We start from the raw sequence: 24,480 nt of genomic DNA, 5'->3' as shown, positions 1-24,480 counted from the left end.
TAGAACCTATAAGCTTTGATCATAAAAATGTTTTGAATTTTTAATTGTTTAAAATAAAGCCAAAACTATTTATTAAAAACAAAACCACAGTGTAGTAACAAACAAACAAAAAAAAACCTACCTTACAGTCTATTCATTTGCTATATTAATTATGTGATTATTAGGTCTTAATAGATGTGGTATGACAGCTGCCCAGTTTCATAGATCTAAAGCACTCACTTTCAAGGATAGCTCTTCATGTAGACTAACAGATAAGAAAAAAACAATAAAAATGTCCAGGTTGCTTATTTGTACTGCCTCTTTCCCCTTCCCGACCCCAACCACCAGAGTACAAAAGTTTCCATTTTATTTACAATTAATAGTGTGCTAAGTCTACAGGTTTCACATACTACAGGTTTTGAGAATCATGTCCCAAAAGGCAGTATTATCTGGGGGTAAGTAGTTAACTATGTAGGGCTAAGCAATATAATCTACCTACTGGCAGTATCATCATCAGTTAAGAACTTTAAGATTTTAGCTTCCTTCCCCTCGTGGCAGTGTCTAGGGTGATAACTTTTAAAAAATATTCAGATAGCATCTTAAGGTTTATAGCTGCTATAGTCAATTATAGGTAAGTAATTTGGGGATAGAAGTAGATTTAAATGAAACAGAAGCAGATTTAAAAACTCTTCTAATGGAAGCACTTGGCTCCTATAGTTCTTTCTTTTTCTAAAATGCAATTACAACCATTACATCATTGTAAATTACATGCTGGGGTTATCTCAGTAGGTATCTGCCAAATGTAAAACTTACAGAAGGTCTTCAATGTAATAACGATGTTTTATCATTTTAATTACAAACTCTTTAAAAAACTCCCTAAAGTGTACCAATTGGGGTGGTCTAAATTAACAGTATCTTGGTAGCCCAAGGGTAGCAAAAATAGATTGAACTACAAAATTTCATCATACTTATAGCAGCTGTCTTCCTGCCTCTAGGAAGCTAAGTATTTAACAAAGCAGACAGCTTGGCATTGGCATCTGATTAGCAGTGTGTGCATTGTCAGATAGAATGTGCTTGGCTCTTTTGTTCCAGGGTTTGATTAGAAATCTGGAGAGCAGAGGCATCATGTAACTTCATTTTTAAAGCTTTTGAGAAAGGTAAATACACTGATGGTTCCTCTGGTATTGTACCTGAAAGACCAATTGATGCTTTTCTAGTAACATGCTTTATCACACCCTAAAAAATTTAAATAAGGGATTTTTTTTGGGGGGAAAAATACTTCAAAGATTGAAATAGGCCAATCTTAAAATCACTTTAAATATTGTACATACCAAAAATATTTTTGCAACAGAGTGCTTTGCATATTGAGTCTTGCACTAAAATACTGTTGTTGGGGAGGAAGAATGGTCATTTTAGAGTGTGTAAATACAAGACTCTATTCCTAAATATATGAATAGTCTAAATGAAGATTCAGAATGTTCTTCTAAAACCATGTGAAAAGCTTACTGGAAAAATAACACTGTCTTATAAGAATTATATTATTTTGATGGAGGTGTCCAAACATTAAACTATAAAAGGGTGACTCTCATTACCTTTTCCTCACAAATTTCTTTGAAAATTTATTACAAACGATTGTGCTTACTGGCAGAGTTCAAAATCAGTAGAGTCCATGCAAACAATCTACTTCAATGAGAAGTACATTCTTTTACTCTATCAAATCCATCGGAGGTAATCAGACTGGATGTTTTATTCAACAGGGCTGAAGAAAATTGTTCTACAATAGGTTAATTCAAAATGGCAGCATAGAAAATGCATCTGTCAGTGGGGATCAAATTACAGGGCAAGCTCCTCTCAATGCTTAGAAAAACAAGTCTGCAGTTCTACAGATTATGTGCCTGTGTGTGTTTAAAGGGGTGGGAAAGGAGCTAAATATCTGAGCTAACCTCCAATTAAAGTCAATCATAAAAACAGCCAATTTAATGAGTGCGGATTTCTTTGGGTAATTATAACACCAACCACTTTTTTCTCTTTTAAATCTGTAATTCTGCCTTCTTGTTATTGCTTGCTTTGTCATTAATCGCCTCAGGACCTTGATTTCCTAGCAACAGACTGCCACCAAACATTTGGCTCCTGTTCAACATTTTCTTTGTGAAAAATGGCACTGCTGTTACCGCCTGGGCTGCTGCAGCTAGACTGGCTGTGTAAGTGCTCTAATAATGTATTCCACTGGAAAAAAAAATCACATGATACAGGGTGCAATGACTGAGCTCAGTTAATTACTGAGCTGGGAAGTTTATCTACAATCTAAAAGCTGTGTTGGGGGAAAGGGGACTAAGGATTGAAAAAGTGTTCCTTCCATTATCAATAACTTGCAGGTAACAATATACAAAGAAACATTTTATTTTGGGGAGTACAAGTTTAAGCTTATTTGGGAAAGAGTACAAAACACCAATGTTTCCAAAATGTTGCTTGATGAAATTTTCCTCTACAAACAGTCCCAAACACACAGAAGATTCAAAGAATAGTTTGCTAAAATTTTAAAAAGCAAAATAACCTATGTATCTTTCAGCTGTTTCTTTCCTACTTAAGGCAAAAATTATTTGTATATATAAATATGCTATGAAGTAACAGAATGAGGTTTTCATTCACAACATGAACACCCAACACTAAGAATACAGAATTCAAAATGTTCTGATATATTGTGCACGTGAGTAAATATTTAACAATCTATAAGAGAAAAATATGCTTATCACTATTTTTGAAATTATTTAAGTGGGACTGAAGCAGTCAGGTCTCGTGATTGGAAACCCAAGAATAAAATAGATATTTTGCTTTTTTTTTTTTTTTTAAGTAGATTTACTGAGATTCTCCATGCCTTAGAAATCCTACCACCTCCCAGAAATGATAGTTACAGAAATTAACATGGCATGTCAGATATGGTTCGCTGATGCCTTGCTTTAGTTCTCAGAAATAAGGCTTTATAAGACTGGCATGTTTCAGGATTGCTGTCAGGATATGATAATTTAATATACCCAAGAGTACACTAAGAATTATGGAAGCATCTGTGAAACTAATAAGCCAGTGGACATACTGATTTTTACCAATGTGTCTACATACTATACAAAAAAACTTCCTACAAAGTATTTTCCCAAATCAGTTCATCTGAGGATGTGAAAACACTACAGTTTACCTTAAAACATCACAATCACAACCCTGACAGACTGAAATAAAAATGAAATTAGGGAATATCTATAAAGGAAAACTAAGCCTTAAAAAGTCTTCAGTTATATTAATGTGGTTAAAATGTACTGTTTTTGAAAAAGACAACAAAGGAATAAAAGATACTGGAATGATTTTAAGTAATTCTGCTTATTGCTGGCACTAAGTCTACAGTGTTTCACCTTGAGTCTGATTCCCCACTTCATTTTTATAAAAACAAATTCTCAGTCAATATAAGAAAGGAAATACATATTTACAATGAGAAAAGTTTTAGAAATGGGCTCAAAACTTGCAAATGATTAAAAACTACCACAAGAAGCCTATCAATCTACCAGGAAAACATCAGTTGACTTTAGTAAGTAAAATATTTTTAAAATTTAACTTAGTTTATTGTAGTTTTCACATTTAAAAAGTTAAACTTACAAGAAGCAACATATCTGTGAAAAAAATATTACTAAGGATAAATAATAAAACATATAATGCTCATTTACTTTACTATATGTGTACTTCTCTGGAAAAGATGAAATAAAATATTTTTGGTGGACTATTCTACATTTGATATTTTATTTGATTTTTACTATTTCTGTAATACAAAATAATCTTAAATAATCTTGTCATTTATAGAATGAAGACAGAAACAAATACTTTGAAACATGAATACAAAAAATGATTAGTTAGGACAGCAGAACTGGAAAGAGTTGAGAGACTGGACAGAAATTAGATGTTTGCAGTGAAGGTGTGATAAGGGAAAATGGGAAAGTTATAGAGAAAAGCATCCATGGACTTACTACAATTGAAAAAAAAAAAAAACCTTGTGCCAGAAATCTGCATAGAGAACAAGATAAATAAGATTTTAAAAAGCAGCAGTATATCTTTCAGAACATCTTCAACTATTTAGGATTTACTAAGATCCCTAACTAGTAAACCAGGACAACGTTAGTTAATACGAATGTGCTCTAGAAGTCTGGGGCTTCAAGAAGCTATTTCCAAGGTGAAGAAAGAAAACACACGATAGATTTAAGAGGTTAGAGTCAAAAGATCCCTATTATATAGATGAGAAACCAATACTGGTCTGAAAATGGGTAACAGGAAATACGGGTTCATACAAGAACTTGCCTTCCTGCTATGTACCAGAAAGGAAAAAGGTTGTTCTCTCATTTTTTCATACCAATTTACCAAATAGTTTTTTTAAGCTTGATGTACCATGTCATCCAGCCAAATCAGGAAAAAACTGGTATTTCAAAGAACTGACCCTCATGACCCTCAAACATGGTAGCACTACATATATATGTGTGTGTGTGTATATATATATATTTATATTTATGAACAAAAGCTTAAAAGACTCTGTATAACACTTGCAATAGAGAAATAGGTAAGAGCAAGAGATCAAAGTAGACTTATTATGTCTTCCATTACATGCCAACAATAAAGACATAAATACATTATTTGTGTAATCAGGAACAATTGTATTGTTTGTAGTCATAATAACCAGATATCATTGAAACTATTACAAGAAATGTGGACATAAGATTAAATCCAGGGGGTATGGAGCATTACTGCTGATGGGTATAATGTTTCCTTTTGTGGTGATGTGAATGTTCAAAAATTAGATTACAGTGATGGTAGCAGAACTCTTTAAATACACTAACAGCCACTGAATGATATTTTTTAAATGGGTGAACTCAATGGTACATAAATACTTCAATAAAAGCTGTTAAGAAAGATTAAATTCAACTTTATCTGAAAAGACAGCAACAACAGAACATGTGGGGTAAATCATATTAAACTATAAAGATTCTATAATATGTTCAGTAAATATGTTGGAAGACAGATACCCTTCTGCAGACACTCAATTGTTTATGTCCAGTTTACACACAATTTCAAAGATATGACAACTAACACATAAAAATGTACACTGCCATCCGAATGTTTATAAGTTTTTCCACTCTTAAACATGTTTATTAAAGAGATTTAGTAAACATTTCATTTTCTCAAGCAACTGCTGATTGGTCTAAAATACATAAAGAAAACAGAAGTGAAAATATTTCAGTAGACAATTTGTTAATTCATTTGGGGCTCTGCATAAGTGCCTACTGTCTTAACAACTAAATGCTATACATATGCTTATTTTCTTACCATTCAGAGGCAATTAGCACATAGTGTGGTTTCCAATCTCACATAAAATTCCCAGACTTTGTTATAGTGCCACAAGTCCATAACACAAAATCTACCAATCTTTATCTTTAGGGCTCTAAGCTTCTATAACCAATGCTATCCCAATTCTTCATAGTAAAAAGGTTAGTCCGTGTAATGAAAAATTACATTACTTTAATATTCCTAAAGATTTCTTCTCAATCTTGGTAGGGAGTTTTACTTTTGGTAGCTGCCAAAAGTAAGACTTAAGAAAAATTATAGGAATAGAGGAGTACATTCTCCAATTTGGAGGAAGTCTTTCTGTATAAAAATCACAGTGTTACCCTAAAAAAACTGGTATTAGAATTTTACTTATTGAAGAAAACAAATTCTAGAGAAATTAAAAATAAACACAAATAGGATTTCTATAATCACGCTCCTTTTTTTTTTTTGAGATGGAGACTCTCACTGTCACCTAGGCAAGAGTGCAACCTCTGCCTCCCAAGTTCAAGCCATTCTCCTGCCTCAACTTCTCAAGTAGCTGGGATTACAGGCATGCGCCACCACACCTGGCTAATTTCTATATTTTTGCAGAATGAAGTTACACCATATTGGCCAGGCTGGTCTGGAACTCCTTACCTCAAATGATCTGCCCGCCTTAGCCTTCCAAAGTGCTGGGATTACAGGCATGAGCCACCACGCCAAGCCTATAATCACACTCTTGTTGGAAAATTTATCCAGCAAAAATCAAAGATTCTCCCTACTAAGGTGGAAGTAACAACAGTAAATAATTTGTGTAACTTAATGAACATCAATAACATATGGAAAATGGAAAACATTAGAAATCGAACTCTAATACTAATGGTAAGAAATAGCAATAATTAAGTCTGTTTTGGTATGAGCATACCTTATTTTATTGCACTTCACAGATATCGTGGGGTTTTTTTGTTGTTGTTTTTATTTTTTAAATTTATTTTTATTTTTTTTAACAAATCGAAGGTTTATGGCAAGCCTGCCTTGAGTAAGTCTATGGTGTCATTATTTTCCAACATAATGTGCTCACTTGGATCTCTGTTATATTGCGGTAATTCTTTCAATATTTCAAACTTCTATTATATCTTTTATAGTGATCACTGATCTATGATATTATTATTGTAACTGTTTTGGGATGCCACAAACTACACCCATAGAAGATGGTGAACTTAACTGATAAATGTTGTGTTTTCACTGCCCTACCAGCTGGCCATTACCCCATCTCTCTATCTCTCCTAAGGCCTCCCTATTTCTTGAGACACAACAACAGTGACATTAGGCCAATTAATAATCCTACAATGGTCTCTAAGTCTTCAAGTGAAAGGAGGAGTTGCATGTCTCTCACTTTAAATCAAAAGCTAGAAATGATTGAGTTTAGTGAGGAAGGCATATGGAAAGGTGAGACAGGCTGAAAGCTTGACCTCTCACAACAAACAGGTAAGTTATCAACGCAAAGAAAAAGTTCTTGAAGAAAATTAAAAGTGCTACTCTAGTGAACACAGGAATAAAAGAGTGAAATAAGCTTATTGCTGACATGGAGAAAGTTTTAGTGGTCTGTATAGAAGATCAAACCAGGACAGCATTCTCTTAAGTCAAAACTTAATCCTGAGCACAGCCTTAACTCTTTTCAATTCTATTAAGGCTGAGAGGTGAGGATGCTATGCAAGAAAAGTCTGAAGCTAAGAGAGGCTGATTTGTGAGGTTGAAAGAAGCCATCTCCATATCATAAAAGTGCAAGGTAAAATAGCAGGTGCTGATGAGTTACCCAGATCTTGCTAGCATCATTGATGAAGGTGGCTGCACTGAACAACAGATTGTCAACATAGACAAAAGAGTCTTCTACTGGCGGAAGATGCCATCGAAGACTTTTACAGCTAAAAAGAAGTAAATGCTTGGCTTCAAAGCTTCAATCAAAGGATAGGACGATTCTTCTGTTAGGGGCTAATGCAGCTGGTGACTTTCAGTTGAAGTCAATGCTCATTTACCATTCTAAAAATCCTAGAGCCCTTAAGAATTATGCTAAATCTGCTCTGCCTGTGTTCTATCAGTGAAATAACAAAGCCTGGATGAATGCACACCTGTTTGAGTATGGTATGCTGAATTTATTTTTTATTTTTTATTTTTTGAGACAGTGTTTCACTCTTGTCACCCAGGCTGGAGTGCAATGGCGTGTTCTTGGCTCACTGCAACCTCCACCTCCCGGTTCAAGCAATTCTCCTGCTTCAGCCTCCCGAGTAGCTGGGATTACAGGCATGCACCACCATGCCCAGCTAATTTTTGTATTATTAGTAGAGATGGGGTTTCACCATGTCAGCCAGGCTGGTCTCAAATTCCTGACCTCAGGTGATCCTCCTGCCTTGGCCTCCCAAAGTGCTGGGCTTACAGGCATAAGCCACCACACCTGGCCGGTATGCTGAATATTTTAAGCCCACTGTTGAGATCTACCGCTCAGAAAAAAAGATTCCCTTTAAAATATTACTGCTCATTGGCAATGCATCCAAGGACTCTGATGGAGACATACAAGGAGATGAATGTTGTTTTCATGGCTGCTAAAACAACATTCATTCTGCAGCCCATGAATCAATGAGTAATTTTTGACTTTCAAATCTTATTTAAGTAATATATTTCATAAGGCTATAGCTGCCATAGTGACTCCTCTGATGGGTTCGGGCAAGGTAATTGAAAACCTTCTGAAAATAATTCATCATTCTAGTTGTCATTAAGAACATTCATGGGCTGGGCATGGTGGCTCACACCTATAATCCCAGCACTTTGGGAGGTCGCAGTGGGAGGATCACTTAAGCACAGGAGTTCGAGACCAGCCTGAGCAATATGGTGAAACCCTCATCTCTACAAAAATAAAATAAATGATGAGATGGGAGGATTGCTTGAGCCTGCCTGGGAGGTTGAGACTACAATGTGCAGTGATTGTGCCACTGCATTTCTCTGCTTGGGTGACAGGAGTAAAACCCTGTCGAAAAAAAATAAAGAGGCCAGACGCAGTGGCTCACGCCTGTAATCCCAGCACTTTGGGAGGCCGAGGTGGGTGGATCATGAGGTCAGGAGATTGAGACCATCCTGGCTAACACAGTGAAACCCCATTTCTACCAAAAATACAAAAAGTTAGCCGGGCATGGGGGCACGTGCCTGTAGTCCCAGCTACTCGGGAAGCTGAGGCAGGAGAATGGCGTGAACCCAGGAGGCGGAGCTTGCAGTGAGTCAAGATCACGCCACTGCACTCCAGCCTGGGCAACAGAGCCAGACTCTGTCTTAAAAAAAAAAAAAAAAAGAACATTCATGATTCATGCGAGGTGGTCAACATATTAACATTAATAGGAGTTTGGAAGAAGTGGATTCCAACCCTCATGGATGACTTTGAGGGCTTCAAAACTTCAGTGGAAGAAGTCACTGCACATGTGATGGAAATAGCCAAGAAAACTAGTATTAGAAGTGAAGCCTGAAGACAGGACTGAATTGCTGCAAATACATAATAAAACTTGAATGGATGAGAAATTGCTTCTTATAGATGAACACAGAGAGTGGTTTCTTGACATGGAATCTACTCCTGGTGAACACGCTATGAACACTGTTGAAATGACAATGAAAAATTCAGAATACTGCATAAACATAATTGTTAAAGCAACAACAAGGTTAGAGAGGGCTGACTCCAATTTCAAAGAAGTTTTACTATAAGTAAAATGCTATCAAACAGCATTGTATGCTACAGAGAAATCTTTTATGAAAGAAGAGTCAATTGATGTGGCAAACTTCATTGTTGTCTTATTTTAAGAAATTATCACAGCTATCCCAACCTTCAGAAGCCACCACCCTGAGCAGTCAGCTGCCATCAACACTAGTGCAAGACCCTCCAATAGCAAAAAGATTATTACTCCCTGAAGGCTCAGATGATCATTAGCATTTTTTAGCAACAAACTATTTTTAATTAAAGTATGTAATTTTTAAAGGTGTAATGCTACTGCACACTTGAGAGTACCGTATAGTGTAAATATAACTTTTATATTAATTCAAAAATCAAAATATTCATGTGACTTTCTTTACTATGATATTTGCTTTATTGTGGTGGTCTGGAACTGAATCCACAGTATCTCCAAGGCATGCCTGTGTTCACCTCTACATGTTACATTTAAGCAAAGATGTCTTTGCTTAACTCAAATATTAACACAGTTTGGGCTTTACTTGAAGTGACTGTCAAATAAAATTACTAAACATGAGTGAAAAAGATTCATATGTGTTAAGTGTCAGGAATTTAACACCAACATGAAAAGCTCCAAATAGAACAAACAACTCTACAGATTTTTTTTCATTTTATTCTCTGTATTTATAAATGAAATAGTTAAGGTCACCTGCAAGGACATTGTAAAATAAAGGCTTAAATATTCATAGTTAATCCCTAAAGAAGTTAATTAAGCAGTCCAGAATAGGACAGTTAAAAATTTGAGGCAAAAATGCAGGAATAAAGTCATATGGTGATCATATGGTGATCATCGATTTGACCAATATAATGGGAGTTCTAACACATAAGAGTTCAAAACTGCACTTGGAACAGTGATAAAAGGCGAGACACAGTTTAGCTATCCCACTTCTTTAATAATCTTAGAAGAATATTATAAATTAATAAATTCCAAAAATACTTTGAACTCTATTTAAATGCTATATATAAAGAGCTGTGACATTATTTAATCAACTGTCATTCACAGACTAGCTTAAATTATAAAAAAATCATTAGTTCACTTACTCTGCCCAAGTGTACTTATTGTAACAGCATAAATTATGTTACAAAGTCTTGTTCCATCGTCTAATAAGGTTTAAAGCTATCACTTTAAGTAAGTTTTTTGTTTGTTTGTTTGTTTTCAGACAGAGTCTCGCTCTGTCAGCCAGGCTGGAGTGTAGTGGCATGATCTTGGCTCACTGCAACCTCTGCCTCCTGGGTTCGAGTGAATCTCCTGCCTCAGCCTCCCTAGCAGCTGGAACTAAGGCGTGCACCACCATGCTTGGCTAATTTTTGTATTTTTAGTAGAGATGGGCTGGTCTCTACTAAAAATTTTGGCCAGACTGGTCTCAAACTCTTGATCTCAGGTGATCCACCCACTTCGGCCTCCCAAAGGGCTGGAATTTCAGGCATGAGCCACTGCACCTGGCCTAAGTAAGTAATACTTGCCTTTTTAAAAAATATATTACTTCAATTTCTATTAGGTGACCATTACAAAACAACTTAATTCACTTTCACTGAAACTTTCTCAAATCTTTTCATAACAGAGCAAAGAATACTAGATGACATGTTCTAAATTCTGAGCATGAAATTTTGAGCAATCTTTTTAAATTTCTAGTCACATTTTAGTTTAACCATATCTTTTGGTAAATACTGCCAAAAGATAACCAAATCCTAAAAAATAGATATTATTTATTTAATTATAAATTCATTCTAACTTGTTAATTCAATGGACACAGACTACATTACTGACATGCAAAATTTCAAATATAGGATTTCTTAGATGAGATTTCTTACAATTTATCACACCGCCTCATTTTAAGGGCTTTATTGCTTTTAGATTACTGACAAAGATATTTAATTGTAAAAGAGTATAAATGAAAGTTTTACTAAGAAAAATTGTTACTCATGGAATAGGTATGAAAAACCCATAGGGCAAACAAAGCAGGAGATGTAAAACGTAAACATTTGGTAGTGATTCTTACTTGCCTTTAATATACATATATTTCTGTTTCTTTGTAAGTATGAATTCTATTATTTACCGCCAAGGCTGTACATTTCTTCATACCATGTTTCCTCTACTGACCCACAATCATACTTCCCTTACTCCAGAAGCAAACATTAGTGACATCTGAAAACTGCACCCTTACAAAAAACACATTCTCCAAAGCAGTAAAATTCTAGGCTGAAAACAGATAGAAGTGGTCAAGAGAGAGTTATAAATAAATGAAGAGAGGAAAAGAGAAGACCTGTAATAAGACATAGGAACTGAAAAAAACAATTTAAAAAAGAAAACAGGCATGAATGCTAAAGGAAAACTCACCACAAGTCTCATATTCTCACAAAGTTACTGACAAGATATGACATATTATTCTTTCACTTATAGTGTTTAATTTCTAATCCATGAAACAGGGTACAAATTTGGCTGACTTTGTTTATGCAGGGTAAGTCACAAGGTACTGAACGTTTGTTAAAATCTATTTCTTAAATATATTTTTAATACCTAAAGTTTAAAATTTTCCCCATTCATAAGCCTAAACTTGCAAGGTGATTAGTTCTTTACAGTATTATTTGAAACTGGGAACCTTTTTTCCTATCCTAAAGAGATGTTATTTGAAGTAATGAATAGATTTCTAAACAAAATCCCACTGGACTCACAGTGTAATTCAAACACTATGCAGAGATGACTAAGAAATTACAAAAATTACAATACTAGTAATTGCACAAAGATGAACAACTATATCTTAGCTGAGAGCTTTCACATTTATTTTTAAGTGATAAAATGGTATCTACAACATTTTATAGAGTCTAGAATAATATTTGAGGGAATTTTGACATTAAATCAACCTGAAGATGAATTTAAGATTACAACTGATACTATAACAATATGAATTTGAACTGTGCAGGTCAACCTATACATAGATTTTCTTCTGCCTCTGCAAACCTCTGAGACATGAAGGCCAACCCCTCCTCTTCTTCCCCTCCTCAGCCCACTCAACGTGAAGATGACTGAGATAAAGACCTTTATGATGATCCATTTCCACTTAATGAATAATAAATATATTTTCATTCCATATGATATTATAACATTACCTTTTCTTTAGCTTAATTTATTGTAAGAATACAGAATATAATACGTATACAAAATACGTGTTAATCAACTATTTACATTATCAGTAAGGCTTCCAATTAACTACTATTAGTAGTTAAGTTTTTGAGGAGGTAAAAGTTGAATGTGGATTTTCGAAAGGGTCAGTGACCAGAACCCCCACACTGTTCAAGGGTCTACTGTACTTTCTCACCACAACTTGCAACTTCCGCTTTTACTCAAATATTCCCCATAACACATTTATCAGTGAAGGTTATGGTCATTTTCTGACACTCCAATAGGTCAAGTAAAGGAGAAACAATATTCGGGGACAAGAAAGTTAACTGGGAATGAAATATACAGTTTAAAATGAATACAATGTTCCAGGAAAACAGTACAGAATTCCCATAGAGATAAATCATAGTTATTATCAAATTCAAATTCAGGCTGGGGGCGGTGGCTCATGCCTGTAATCCCAGCACTTTGGGAGTCCGAGGTGGGTGGATCACTAGAGGTCAGGAGTTCAAGACCAGCCTGGCCAAAATGGTGAAACCCCATCTCAACTAAAAAAAAAAAAACAAATACAAAACTCAGCCAGGCATGGTGGTGAGTGCCTGTAATCTCCGCTACTGGGTAGGCTGACACAGGAGAATCATTCAAACCCAGGAGGTGGAGGTTGCAGTGAGCGGAGATTATGTCACTGCACTCCAGCCTGGGCAACAGACCAAGACTCAAATTCGAATAATAAAAATTAGGCAATCTTGAAAAAAAAAAGCGAGTTACCTGAAAAAGGGAAAAACCAAAATCAACATAGAGATTTACACTTCCAATCACTATGAAGGACCAGGGAGTAGATTTATATTCCCATCTTAAACAACTAACAATGAACAAAATATATGAAAACACAATTTTCAGGCATTGGATAATAAACAAAGAAGGGGCACAATAAGGTAAGTGCTACAATTACTCAAACTTACACCTTGAATAGAGTTCCCAGGCTGCAGAGCAGAAGGAAGAACCTAAATAGAGTCAAGTAGTTTCCATTCAGGGAGGCCAAGCTGGCTACCACATGCTGGGGCAGAGTACTGGAGAGGAGAGAGCTGCTTGAAGAAGAAAGAGGTGGAAAGTGAGAACTCAAGATATGCAAGGGATTCCTCTGGAGTCTTCAGTACACATGTATGAGGAAAGAACCAATACCCAGGTAATCAGAAAAAACCAGTAACGAGGTAATCAGATTAAAAAAAAGTGATAGAATTAGTAGACATGGATATTAAAACAATTGTTATAACAACATTCCATAAGCACATGACAACATAAGCATACTATGTAGAGCCATAGCATGAGTAAAAGAGGCCCAAATCAAGGTTCAAGAGATGAAAACTATAATGTCAGACATAAAATGTCAACTGGATGAGATTAATGGCAGATTAAACATTGTAGATGAAATAATTAGTAAACTTCAGAGTAATAGAAATTATTCAAGGCTGGACGTGGCACCTCATGCCTGCAATCCCAGCAATTTGAGAGGTCAAGACAGGCAGATCGCTTGAGTTCAGGAGTTTGAGACCAGCCTGAGCAACACAGAAAAACCTGTCTCTAGAAAAAATACAAAAACTAGCCAGGCATGGTGGTGCACTCACTCCTGTAGTTCCAGCTACTTGGAAGGCTAAGGCGGGGGTTGCACTGACCCAATATTGCGCCACTGCACTCCAGCTTGGGAAACAGAATGAGAATTTGACTGAAAAAAAAAAAAAAGAGCGAGCCCGGGCGCAGTGGCCCATACCTGTAATCCCAGCACTTTGGGAGGTTGAGGCAAGAGGATCATGAGGTCAGGAGTTCAGGACCAGCCTAAATGATATGATGAAAACCCATCTCTACTAAAAATACAAAGATTAGCTGGGCATGGTGGCACGTGCCTGCAGTCCCAGCTACTAGGAAGGCTGAGGCAGGAGAATCGCTTGAACCTGGGAGGCTGGGGTTGCAGCGAGCCAAGATTGCACCACTGCACTCCAGCCTGGGTGACAGAAAAGACTCCATCTCAAAAAATAAAAAGAAAAAAAAAAAAAGAAAAAATAGGGGAGAGAGTAATTATTCAAAACGAAGAACAGATAGAAAAACAAAAATATTGAAAACAGAATCACTGAGACATGGGTCAACTACAAGTGGCTTCTTCTTCTTCTTGTTATTATTATTATTATTATTATTATTTTAATTGGAGTCCCAAAGGTAGACAGAGATGGAAAGAGAAAATATGACTACAAGAGTTTCCAGAATATGGCATAAGGAGGAGAACTGTAGTAGATTCCAGTGAGTTGAGGAAATAGAACTGAGAGTCTGGGAATTTCAGAGCAGTTAAGAGCTGAAAGATCACAATATCAGAGAACAGAAAGATTTACAGAGAAACCTGGAATTCTGTAGAGGGTCTTTTCTTAAATATATACCAGGTCAGTACCTGGGAAAGAAACATCCAAAAGTATTAAGAGAAAAAAAAAAAAAAAAAGAGGGAACAGTACCTGAGGCACATATACATTTGGAAATAGTGACTATTTCCAAGACCTAGAGCAGAAAATCTCACTATTTTTCTCATCAAAGTCTCCAATGTTTTTGGCACCAGGGACTACTTTTGGAAGACAATTTTTCCATGGAAAGGGTAGGAGGCATGGTTTCAGGATGAAACTGTTGCACCTCAGATCATCAGGCATTAGTTAGATTCTCATAAGACACATACAATCTAGATCCCTCGCTTGTGCAGTTCGAAATAGAGTTTGTGCTCCTATGAGAATTCTCTGCTGATCTGACAGAAGGTGGAGCTCAGGTAGTAATGTTTGCTGGCCCACCACTCACCTCTTGCTGTGTGGCCTGGTTCCTAACAGGAACTGATACAGTTGCAGTACCTGGGATTACAGACCTCTTAGTGCTCTATGCCATGGAATACTAAGAAAAGTCTTGCCCTAGCAGTAGGAAATATTTAGCTTTATTTATTTGATGAGATTAATAGCAGTTCAGGTATTATAGAAGAAAATATTAGTAAAATGGAAGGCACAGCAAAGGAGGTATGCAAAATAAAACACAGAGAAAGAGACAAAATTAAAAAAAGGGTATCAATGAGTTATGAGACAACTTCAAGTGGCCTGAAAGGGTCAGAAAACCAATTTGAAGATATATAATGGCTGCAAATATTCCAAAACTTCATAATAAAAACTAAAAACTCATAGCTCTAAGAAGGTAAACAAAACCTACGCATAAGAAACATGAAGAAGAATACACTAAGGCCCATCATAACTAAACTGATCAAAATCAATAATTTTCTGTGTGTGTGTATTTTTTGTAGGGATGAGGTCTCACTATGTTACCTAGGCTATTCTTGAAATTCAAGCCTCAAAAGCTATCCTCCCATCTTGACCTCCCAAAGCACTGGGATTACAGGTGTGAGCCACTGCACATGGCCTCATACAGAAAATCCTAAAAGCAGCAAAATTTGGGGAATTGGGGACGTGAAATATTGAAGAACAAAAGAATGTCAGATTTCTTATCAAGAATTATGCAAGTAAGATGGCAATGGGGTAACATTTTTCATGTACTGAAAAACTGTCAAACTAGAACTGTATATCTGGCACATAAAGATGTTTTCAAACATACAAAAGCTGAAAGAATTTATTACCAACAGATCCAAATACAAGAGATGTTAAAGAATGCCCTTTAGGCAGAAGGAAAATGATACCAGATGGAAATCTAATTCTAACCAAAAGGAATGAAGAGAACTAGAAATGATAAATACATGAGTAAAAATATGCTTTTTCTTATTAAGTCTTTAAAAATATATATTTGACAATTTAAACAAAAATAGCAGCAAGGTTATGATGTTTATAATATACATGTAGAAGTAAAATGTATGTATTGTAAGTTGTGAGACATATATTAACAAAGCTGATTAAAAAAAAACAACAACAATTAGGCTGGGTGTGGTGGCTCATGCCTGTAATCCCAGCACTTTCGGAGACCGAGGCGGGCAGATCACAAGGTCAGGAGATCGACATGGTGAAACCCCATCTCTACTAAAAACACAAAAAATTAGCCTGGCATGCTAGCGGGCGTGTATAGTTCCAGCTACTCGAGAGGCTGAGGCAGAAGAATGGTGTGAACCCGGGAGGTGGAGGATGCATTTAACCTTAAATGTAAATGGACTAAATCCCCAATTAAAAGAAAAAGACTAGCAAATTGGATAAAGAGTCAAGACCCATCAGTGTGCTGTATTCAGGAGACCCATCTCACGTGCAGAGACACACATAGGCTCAAAATAAAGGGATGGAGGAAGATCTACCGAGCAAATGGAAAACAAAAAAAAAAAGCAGGGGTTGCAATCCTAGTCTCTGATAAAACAGACTTTAAAACAACAAAGACCAAAAGAGACAAAGAAGACCATTACATAATGGTAAAGGGATCAATTCAACAAAAAGAGCTAACTATCTTAAATATATACGCACCCAATACAGGAGCAATCAGATTCATAAAGCAAGTCCTTAGAGACCTACAAACAGACTTAGACTCCCACACAATAATAATGGGAGACTTTAACACCCCACTGTCAACAGTAGACAGATCAACAACACAGAAAGGTAATGAGGATACCCAAGACTTGAACTCAGCTCTGCACCAAGCAGACCTAATAGACATCTACAGAACTCTCCAACCCAAATCAACAGAATATACAGTCTTCTCAGCACCACATTGCACTTATTCCAAAACTGACCAAACAGTTGGAAGCAAAGCACTCCTCAACAAATGTAAAAGAACAGAAACTACAACAAACTGTCTCTCAGACCACAGTGCAATCAAATTAGAACTCAGGATTAAGAAACTCACTCAAAACCACACAACTATATGGAAAGCTAACAACCTGCTCCTGAATGACTACTGGGTACATAACGAAATGAAGGCAGAATTAAAGATGTTCTTTGAAACCAATGAGAACAAAGACACAACGTATCAGAATCTCTGGGACACATTTAAAGCAGTGTGTGAGGGAAATTTATAGCACTAAATACCCACAAGAGAAAGCAAGAAAGATCTAAAACCAACACCCTAACATCACAATTAAAAGAACTAGAGAAGCAAGAGCAAACACATTCAAAAGCTAGCAGAAGGAAAGAAATAACTAAGATCAGAGCAGAACTGAAGCAGATAGGGACACAAAAAACCCTTCAAAAAATCAATGAATCCAGGAGTTGGTTTTTTGAAAAAATCAACAAAATTGACAGACTGCTAGCAAGACTAATAAAGAAGAAAAGAGAGAAGAATCAAATAGACGCAATAAAAAATGATAAAGGGGATATCACCACCGATCCCACAGAAATACAAACTACCATCAGAGAATACTATAAACACCTCTACGCAAATAAACTAGAAAATCTAGAGGAAATGGATAAATTCCAGGACACATACACCCTCCCAAGACTAAACCAGGAAGAAGTTGAATCCCTGAATAGACCAAAAACAAGCTCTGAAATTGAGGCAATAATTAATAGCCTACCAACAAAAAAAAGTACAGGACCAGACGGATTCACAACCGAATTCTACCAGAGGTATGAAGAGGAGCTGGTACCATTCCTTCTGAAACTATTCCAATCAACAGAAAAAGAGGGAATCCGCCCTATCTTATTTTATGAGGTCAGCATCATCCTGACACCAAAGCCTGGCAGGGACACAACAAAAAGATAATTTTAGACCAATATCCGTGATGAACATTGATGCAAAAATCCTCAATAAAATACTGGCAAACTGAACCCAGCAGCACATCAAAAAGCTTGTCCACCACAATCAAGTGGGCTTCATCCCTGGGATGCAAGGCTGGTTCAACATATGCAAATCAATAAACGTAATCCAGCATATAAACAGAACCAAAGACAAAAACCACATGAGTATCTCAATAGATGCAGAAAAGGCCTTTGACAAAATTCAACAGCCCTTCATGCTAAAAACTCTCAATAAACTAGGTATTGATGGGACATATCTCAAAATAACAAGAGCTATTTATGACAAACCCACAGCCAAAATCATACTGAATGGGCAAAAATTGGAAGCATTCCCTTTAAAAACTGGCACAAGACAGGGATGCCCTCTCTCACCACTCCTATTCAACATAGTATTGGAAATTTTGGCCAGGGCAATCAGGCAGGAGAAATAAATAAAAGGTATTCAATTAGGAAAAAAGGAAGTCAAATTGTCCCTGTTTGCAGATGACATGACTGCATATTTAGAAAATCCCATTGTCTCAGCCCAAAATCTCTTTAAGCTGATAAGCAACTTCAGCAAAGTCTCAGGATACAAAATCAATGTGCAAAAATCACAAGAATTCCTATACAGCAATAACAGACAAACAGAGAGCCAAATCATGAGTGAACTCTCATTCACAATTGCTTCAAAAAGAATACCTAGGAATCCAACTTACAAGGGATGTGAACGACCTCTTCAAGGAGAACTGCAAATCACTGCTCAACGAAATAAAAGAGGACACAAACAAATGGAAGAACATTCCATGTTCATGGATAGTAGGAATTAATATCGTGAAAATGGCTGTACTGCCCAAGGTAATTTATAGATTCAATGCCATCCTCATCAAGCTACCAATGACTTTCTTCACAGAATTGGAAAAAACTACTTTAAAGTTCATGTGAAACTCAAAAAGAGCCTGCATTGCCAAGACAATCCTAAGCCAAAAGAACAAACCTGGAGGCATCACGCTACCTGACTTCAAACTACACTACAAGGCTACAGTAACCAAAACAGCATGGTACTGGTACCCAAACAGAGATATAGACCAATGGTACAGAACAGAGCCCTCAGAAATAATACCACACATCTACAACCATCTGATCTTTGACAAACCTGACAAAAACAAGCAATGGGGAAAGGATTCCATATTTAATAAATGGTGTTGGGAAAACTGGGTAGCCATATGTAGAAAGTTGAAACTGGATCCCTTCCTTACACCTTATATAAAAAAAATTCAAGATGGATTAAAGACTTAAATGTTAGACCTAAAACCATAAAAAACCCTAGAAGAAAACCTAGGCAATACCATTCAGGACACAGGCCTGGGTAAGGACTTCATGACTAAAACACCAAAAGCAATGGCAACAAAAGCCAAAACAGACAAATGGGATCTAATTAAACTAAATAGCTTCTGCACAGCAAAAGAAACTACCATCAGAGTGAAGAGGCAACCTACAGAATGGGAGAAAATTTTTGCAATCTACCCATTTGACAAAGGGCTAATATCCAGAATCTACAAAGAACTTAAATGAATTTACAAGAAGAAATCAAACAACCCCATCAAAAAGTGGGTGAAGGATATGAACAGACACTTCTCGAAAGAAGGCATCTATGCAGCCAGCAGACACATGAGAAAATGCTCATCACCACTGGTCTTCAGAGAAATGCAAATGAAAACCACAATGAGAGACCATCTCACACCAGTAAGAATGGTGATCATTCAAAAGTCAGGAAACAACAGGTGCTGGAGAGGATGTGGAGAAATAGGAATGCTTTTACACTGTTGGTGGGACTATAAACTAGTTCAACCATTGTGGAAGACAGTGTGGCGATTCCTCAAGGATCTGGAACTATAAATACCATTTGACCCAGCCATCCCATTACTGGGTACATACCCAAAGGATTATAAATCATGCTGCTATAAAGACATATGTACATGTATGTTTACTGTGGTACTATTCACAATAGCAAAGACTTGGAAACAACCGAAATGTCCATCAATGATAGACTGGATTAAGAAAATGTGGCACATATACACCATGAAATACTATGCAGCCATAAAAAAGGATAAGTTCATGTCCTTTGTAGGAACATGGATGAAGCTGGAAACTTCTGAGCAAACTATCACAAGGACAGAAAATCAAACACTACATGTTCTCACTTATAGGTGGGAAGTGAACAATGAGAACACTTGGACACAGGTTGGGGAACATCACACACTGGGGCCTGTTATGGGGTGGGGGGAGTGGGGAGGGATAGCATTAGGAGAAATACCTAATGTAAATGAGGAGTTAATGGGTGCAGCACACCAACATGGCACAGGTATACATATGTAACAAACCTGCATAACTTGAAGTATAAAAAAAAAAATTAAAAAGTAAAAAAAAAAAAAAAAAAAAGTCAGCCACAGTGGTATGCACCTGTAGTTCCAGCACCTCAGGAGGCTGATGTGGGAGTATTGCTTGATCCCAGGTAGTCAAGGCTGCAGTGAACCATGAGTGTACCACTGCACTGCAGCCTAGACCACAGGGCAAGATGCTGCCTCAAAAAAAAAAAAAAAAAATTAAGGCCGGGTACAATGGCTCATGCCTATAATCCTAGCACTTTGGGAGGCCAAGGTGGGTGGATCACTTGAGGCCAGGAGTTCGAGACCAGCCTGGCCAACATAGAGAAACCCATCTCTACTAAAAAAAAACCCACAAAAAACTAGCAGGGCATGGTGGTGCATGCCTGTAGTCCCAGTTGCTTGGGAGCCTGAGGCACAAGAATTGCTTATACTTGGGAGGCGCAGGTTGCAGCATTCTGCGATTGCACCACTGCACTTCAGCCTGGGCAACACAGCAAGGTTCAGTCGCAAAAAAATCAAAAGTAAAAATAAAAGTTAAGAATATAAAAGAAGGAAATACATAATGTAGAAAAATTAATGGCTCCAATGTACTATTCTTTTTCGTAAGCCTTTCCTGAATAAGTCTTACAGGTCTAATTTAAGAAATATTATTTTTCCTTTTCTTTTCTTTTTTTTTTTGAGACAGGATTTTGCTCTGTCGCTTAGGCTGGAGTATAGTGGCACAATTATAGCTCAATGTAACTTCTAATTCCTAGGCTCAAGTAATCCTCCTGCCTCAGTCTCCCAAGTAACTAGATCTACAGGTGAGTGCCACTATGCATTGCTAATTTAAAAGAATTTTTTTTTGGCACAGATGGGGTCTCACTATGTTGCCCAAGCTGGACTCAATCTCCTGGCCAAAAGCAATCCACTGGCTTTGGCCTCCCAAAGCACTGGAACTACAGGCATAAACCACCATGCCTAGTCAGGAAATATTATTTAAGTGAGGAAAAGCAGACACATCCCTTAGATAATTCTAAGGTGAAGAGAACCTGAGACTTATGTTTTCAAAAACATAATTACCTAGTCACCATAACCAGTAGTCAATAATTACTTGCTAACGAAGAATCTGAGAAGTTGGTTTAAACATGGAAAAACTGAATTTACATGGCATAAAATGAAACATTTATTATGAAAGATAAAAAATAAATTTTAAAAGATCTTGCTTGACACTGTATTTAAACCCAAAGAGGATGCTGGTGTATCCATATTCAATTTTAGCTTTTCAATCAGGAAGGTTTCCAGTGTGAACTTACTCAGTGAATTATATGGTGAAGAAAATGAAGAAGAAGGTTTGCAATTTTCTTAATATTCATTAAACACTGCTAGTTTAGAGACTAGTGTGAAGAAGTAGAGCTGAGTACGTAGATCTGGTTTAGCTTATGTGATGCAGACAGATGTTTTAGTTACAGAAATTTGTTTAATAGATAAACTGAGTTGCTTCCTTAGATCAAAAACATTTTAGAATTAAAGAGCCCCCAAAACTTTAACTTCTTAAACCTCATTAGTTTATGATGATAATGTAATGAGACTGCTGACCTCATAGAACCAGAAAGTATGGGGCAGCCCATTTAATTTATGGTTTGACCATATGCCAAGAAAAAACTAGACTAGACTACATCTCATTTCAGGATGCTCTGAAATCAAAGGGAATTACAGATTTGTAAAACCTGCAGTGTCTTTGTGGAAGTAACATTATATTTCAAAAGGAAGTTCACAGATTTCAATGAATACGAATTATGCTCTTAGTTAATCACCAAGAAAATATTTGTTAAATGTTCACTAAGAATATACAGCATCCCAAGCATCCAATATGAGTCTACTATTTTCAGAACTATTTAGGAATAAGCCAAGCTATGAGAAGAGTATAGATTTATCTGGCAACGTAAGAGATCATTGTTTTTATGAAACTGCTGAAACAGAAGCTACAAGCTAACACCTGCATCACAGATAACAACTGAAATCCATTTTGTTATTTCTTCTAGCTGAATACACCACCCAAATGTCAAAAATAATCCCATTTGCCTTATTAATTTGACCAAAGCTGATCACTTTATGCTATACAAAATTGCACATTAGGTATAAATATTTAACACTACTATAAAACTCTATTCACCCAAATATGGCTAGATACAATATAGTGCATAAATGCTAAAACTATAAGTTTTCTGCAAGTTGAATCTATACTTTCATAAAAGTTCCATTCACCCAAAGTTGACCAGACGTGTTATACTGTATAATCATTATAACTATGAGTTGTTTGCAAGTTGGCTCACAATACAGGATTGAACAAATATATACTGAAACACAGAAGACTGTAATTGTCAAGTTAAATATACTTTTTCATCAGAATACACTGTCTTAGTTCATAGTCAACAAATATCAATAAATTATGCCAAACTCTAAACATGGTGCTTTTTGAAAATCAGACTTTCACGTGTAAGATGGTTTGAAATAGTACATAAATCCCCCCTAAAGAATCACACTACAAAAAATATAGTAACAAGATTTGAAAAATGGAATGAACATGAGACCAATTTGAGAAATAAAATGAAATGGAAATGATAAAGGGGAAAAAATATTTAATCCTTGAAATGTTTTTCTCACATACTGGCAGAAAAGATAGTATAACTTTCCGTTATATAATCTTCTCAATGTAAGCATTTATTTGACAGTTATAAAGGGGTAGGATTTGGTATACAGAGGAATCAATAACAATGTTGTAAAGCCTAGAACAGTGCACATAAACATGCTGTAGGAGACATTAACATTAGACTGAAAGAAATAATTATATTTTCAATAAACATGTTCCTACTAGTAGGATAATCAATTTTTATGCATCTTACCAGCTATTTCACACAGCTCAGGTAGTGAAATGGCAGCAGCTGTTATACCAAATCCATATATTACATGCATATGAGATGCTTTTAATTTTTCATAGGTATCTACTTATTTGTGTATAGCCACATTTAACACACATTAAATAAAAACAAGGTAATCATGGGGTGATTAATTCAGAAGAATTTTTGGTACAGTCCTATTTTAGAAATAAATTCTTAACCAATTATTTTTATGTCAGAAGACTTAATAATTCAAATAACACCCTGCCCTTATTCCCAGATTTAAGAGATTTGTCACGATCAATGTTTTTGAAATATTAAATTAAGAGGTGTCATGGTAATTACTATGGAATAAATAGCAATTAAGTTTTTTAGGCAAATCAGCTCAAACTATTTGCAGTGAATATATATACTACTAATATTTTTCTGCACAATGCAAGTTGCCTACAAATGTAAGATGTAAGTTTGTAGAATTATTTTAAAATATATTAGGAAATTGATTTAATATAGAATTCTGCACTTGGTTGGGAAGCACCTATGCATAATGTATCCAAAAATAGGTAGACATGAAGATAAATAATACAAATTATGTTACCCATAGAAAGATAATTATTTCTGTTCTATATTCACAATAGTGAATCTAACATATGCTTTGAGATAGGTAAATAATTTGTACGGTAAATAAAAGATAATTACTTTAAAATATATATCAGACAACAACTATAATCCATCATGTAAATATGTACCAGAGATTTGAATTAGGTAAGTACTTACTGCTATATAACAAACTCTTGCTTTTTCTACCAACATCCAATTTTTCTCCAGATCAAGATGTTTTTCCTTTTTATAACAATTGGCAGCAGCAAGATTAGCTACGAGGGACCTAAAACAACCAAAGAATAAGCAAGTAATATTATAGCCAAACTTAGCATATATTTCTATAGATAGTTACCAATATTTTTTGCAAATTTTACAACTTACAGTTTAATTCTTCAAAACTGATGTTATTGATTTTTAAATAAATATAAATACTAATTTTGTTTTGAGAACTTTCTGAGGCATCTATGATAATTTTTGTTCTAAACAACACCTGATATTCTGAGAAAGAAATTGGCATTTAAGTTGCCTTTTGATAGTAAAATAGGACCTACTTTTTACACCTTAATAGTTCAAAATGCAGTTAAGAAATAAAGCTAACTCATTATATAAAAAGAAATCTATGCAACTAAAAACATTTTTTATAGTAGAAAAATATCTTGATAAAAATAAATATCAACATACTATAATTGTCTATTTAATC

At 35.8% G+C, this 24,480-nt stretch overlaps 1 protein-coding gene across 6 annotated transcripts in view; it reads right to left on the bottom strand.

Annotated features, from left to right (window-relative positions):
• The window catches only part of ADK (adenosine kinase), a 566,335-nt gene that overhangs the window by 297,618 nt on the left and 244,237 nt on the right, over window positions 1-24,480 (bottom strand). For all 6 annotated transcript variants that reach the window (XM_017962928.3, XM_021944000.2, XM_017962924.3 and 3 more), the window contains one exon: window positions 23,955-24,063. In XM_017962928.3, coding sequence (XP_017818417.1) covers window positions 23,955-24,063 — 109 coding nt within the window. The remainder of the gene's footprint in view (window positions 1-23,954; window positions 24,064-24,480) is intronic.

The sequence above is a fragment of the Papio anubis genome, chromosome 11, assembly GCF_008728515.1.
Source record: "Papio anubis isolate 15944 chromosome 11, Panubis1.0, whole genome shotgun sequence".
Lineage (NCBI taxonomy): Eukaryota > Metazoa > Chordata > Mammalia > Primates > Cercopithecidae > Papio > Papio anubis.
This window is presented reverse-complemented; position numbering and strand designations above follow the sequence as displayed.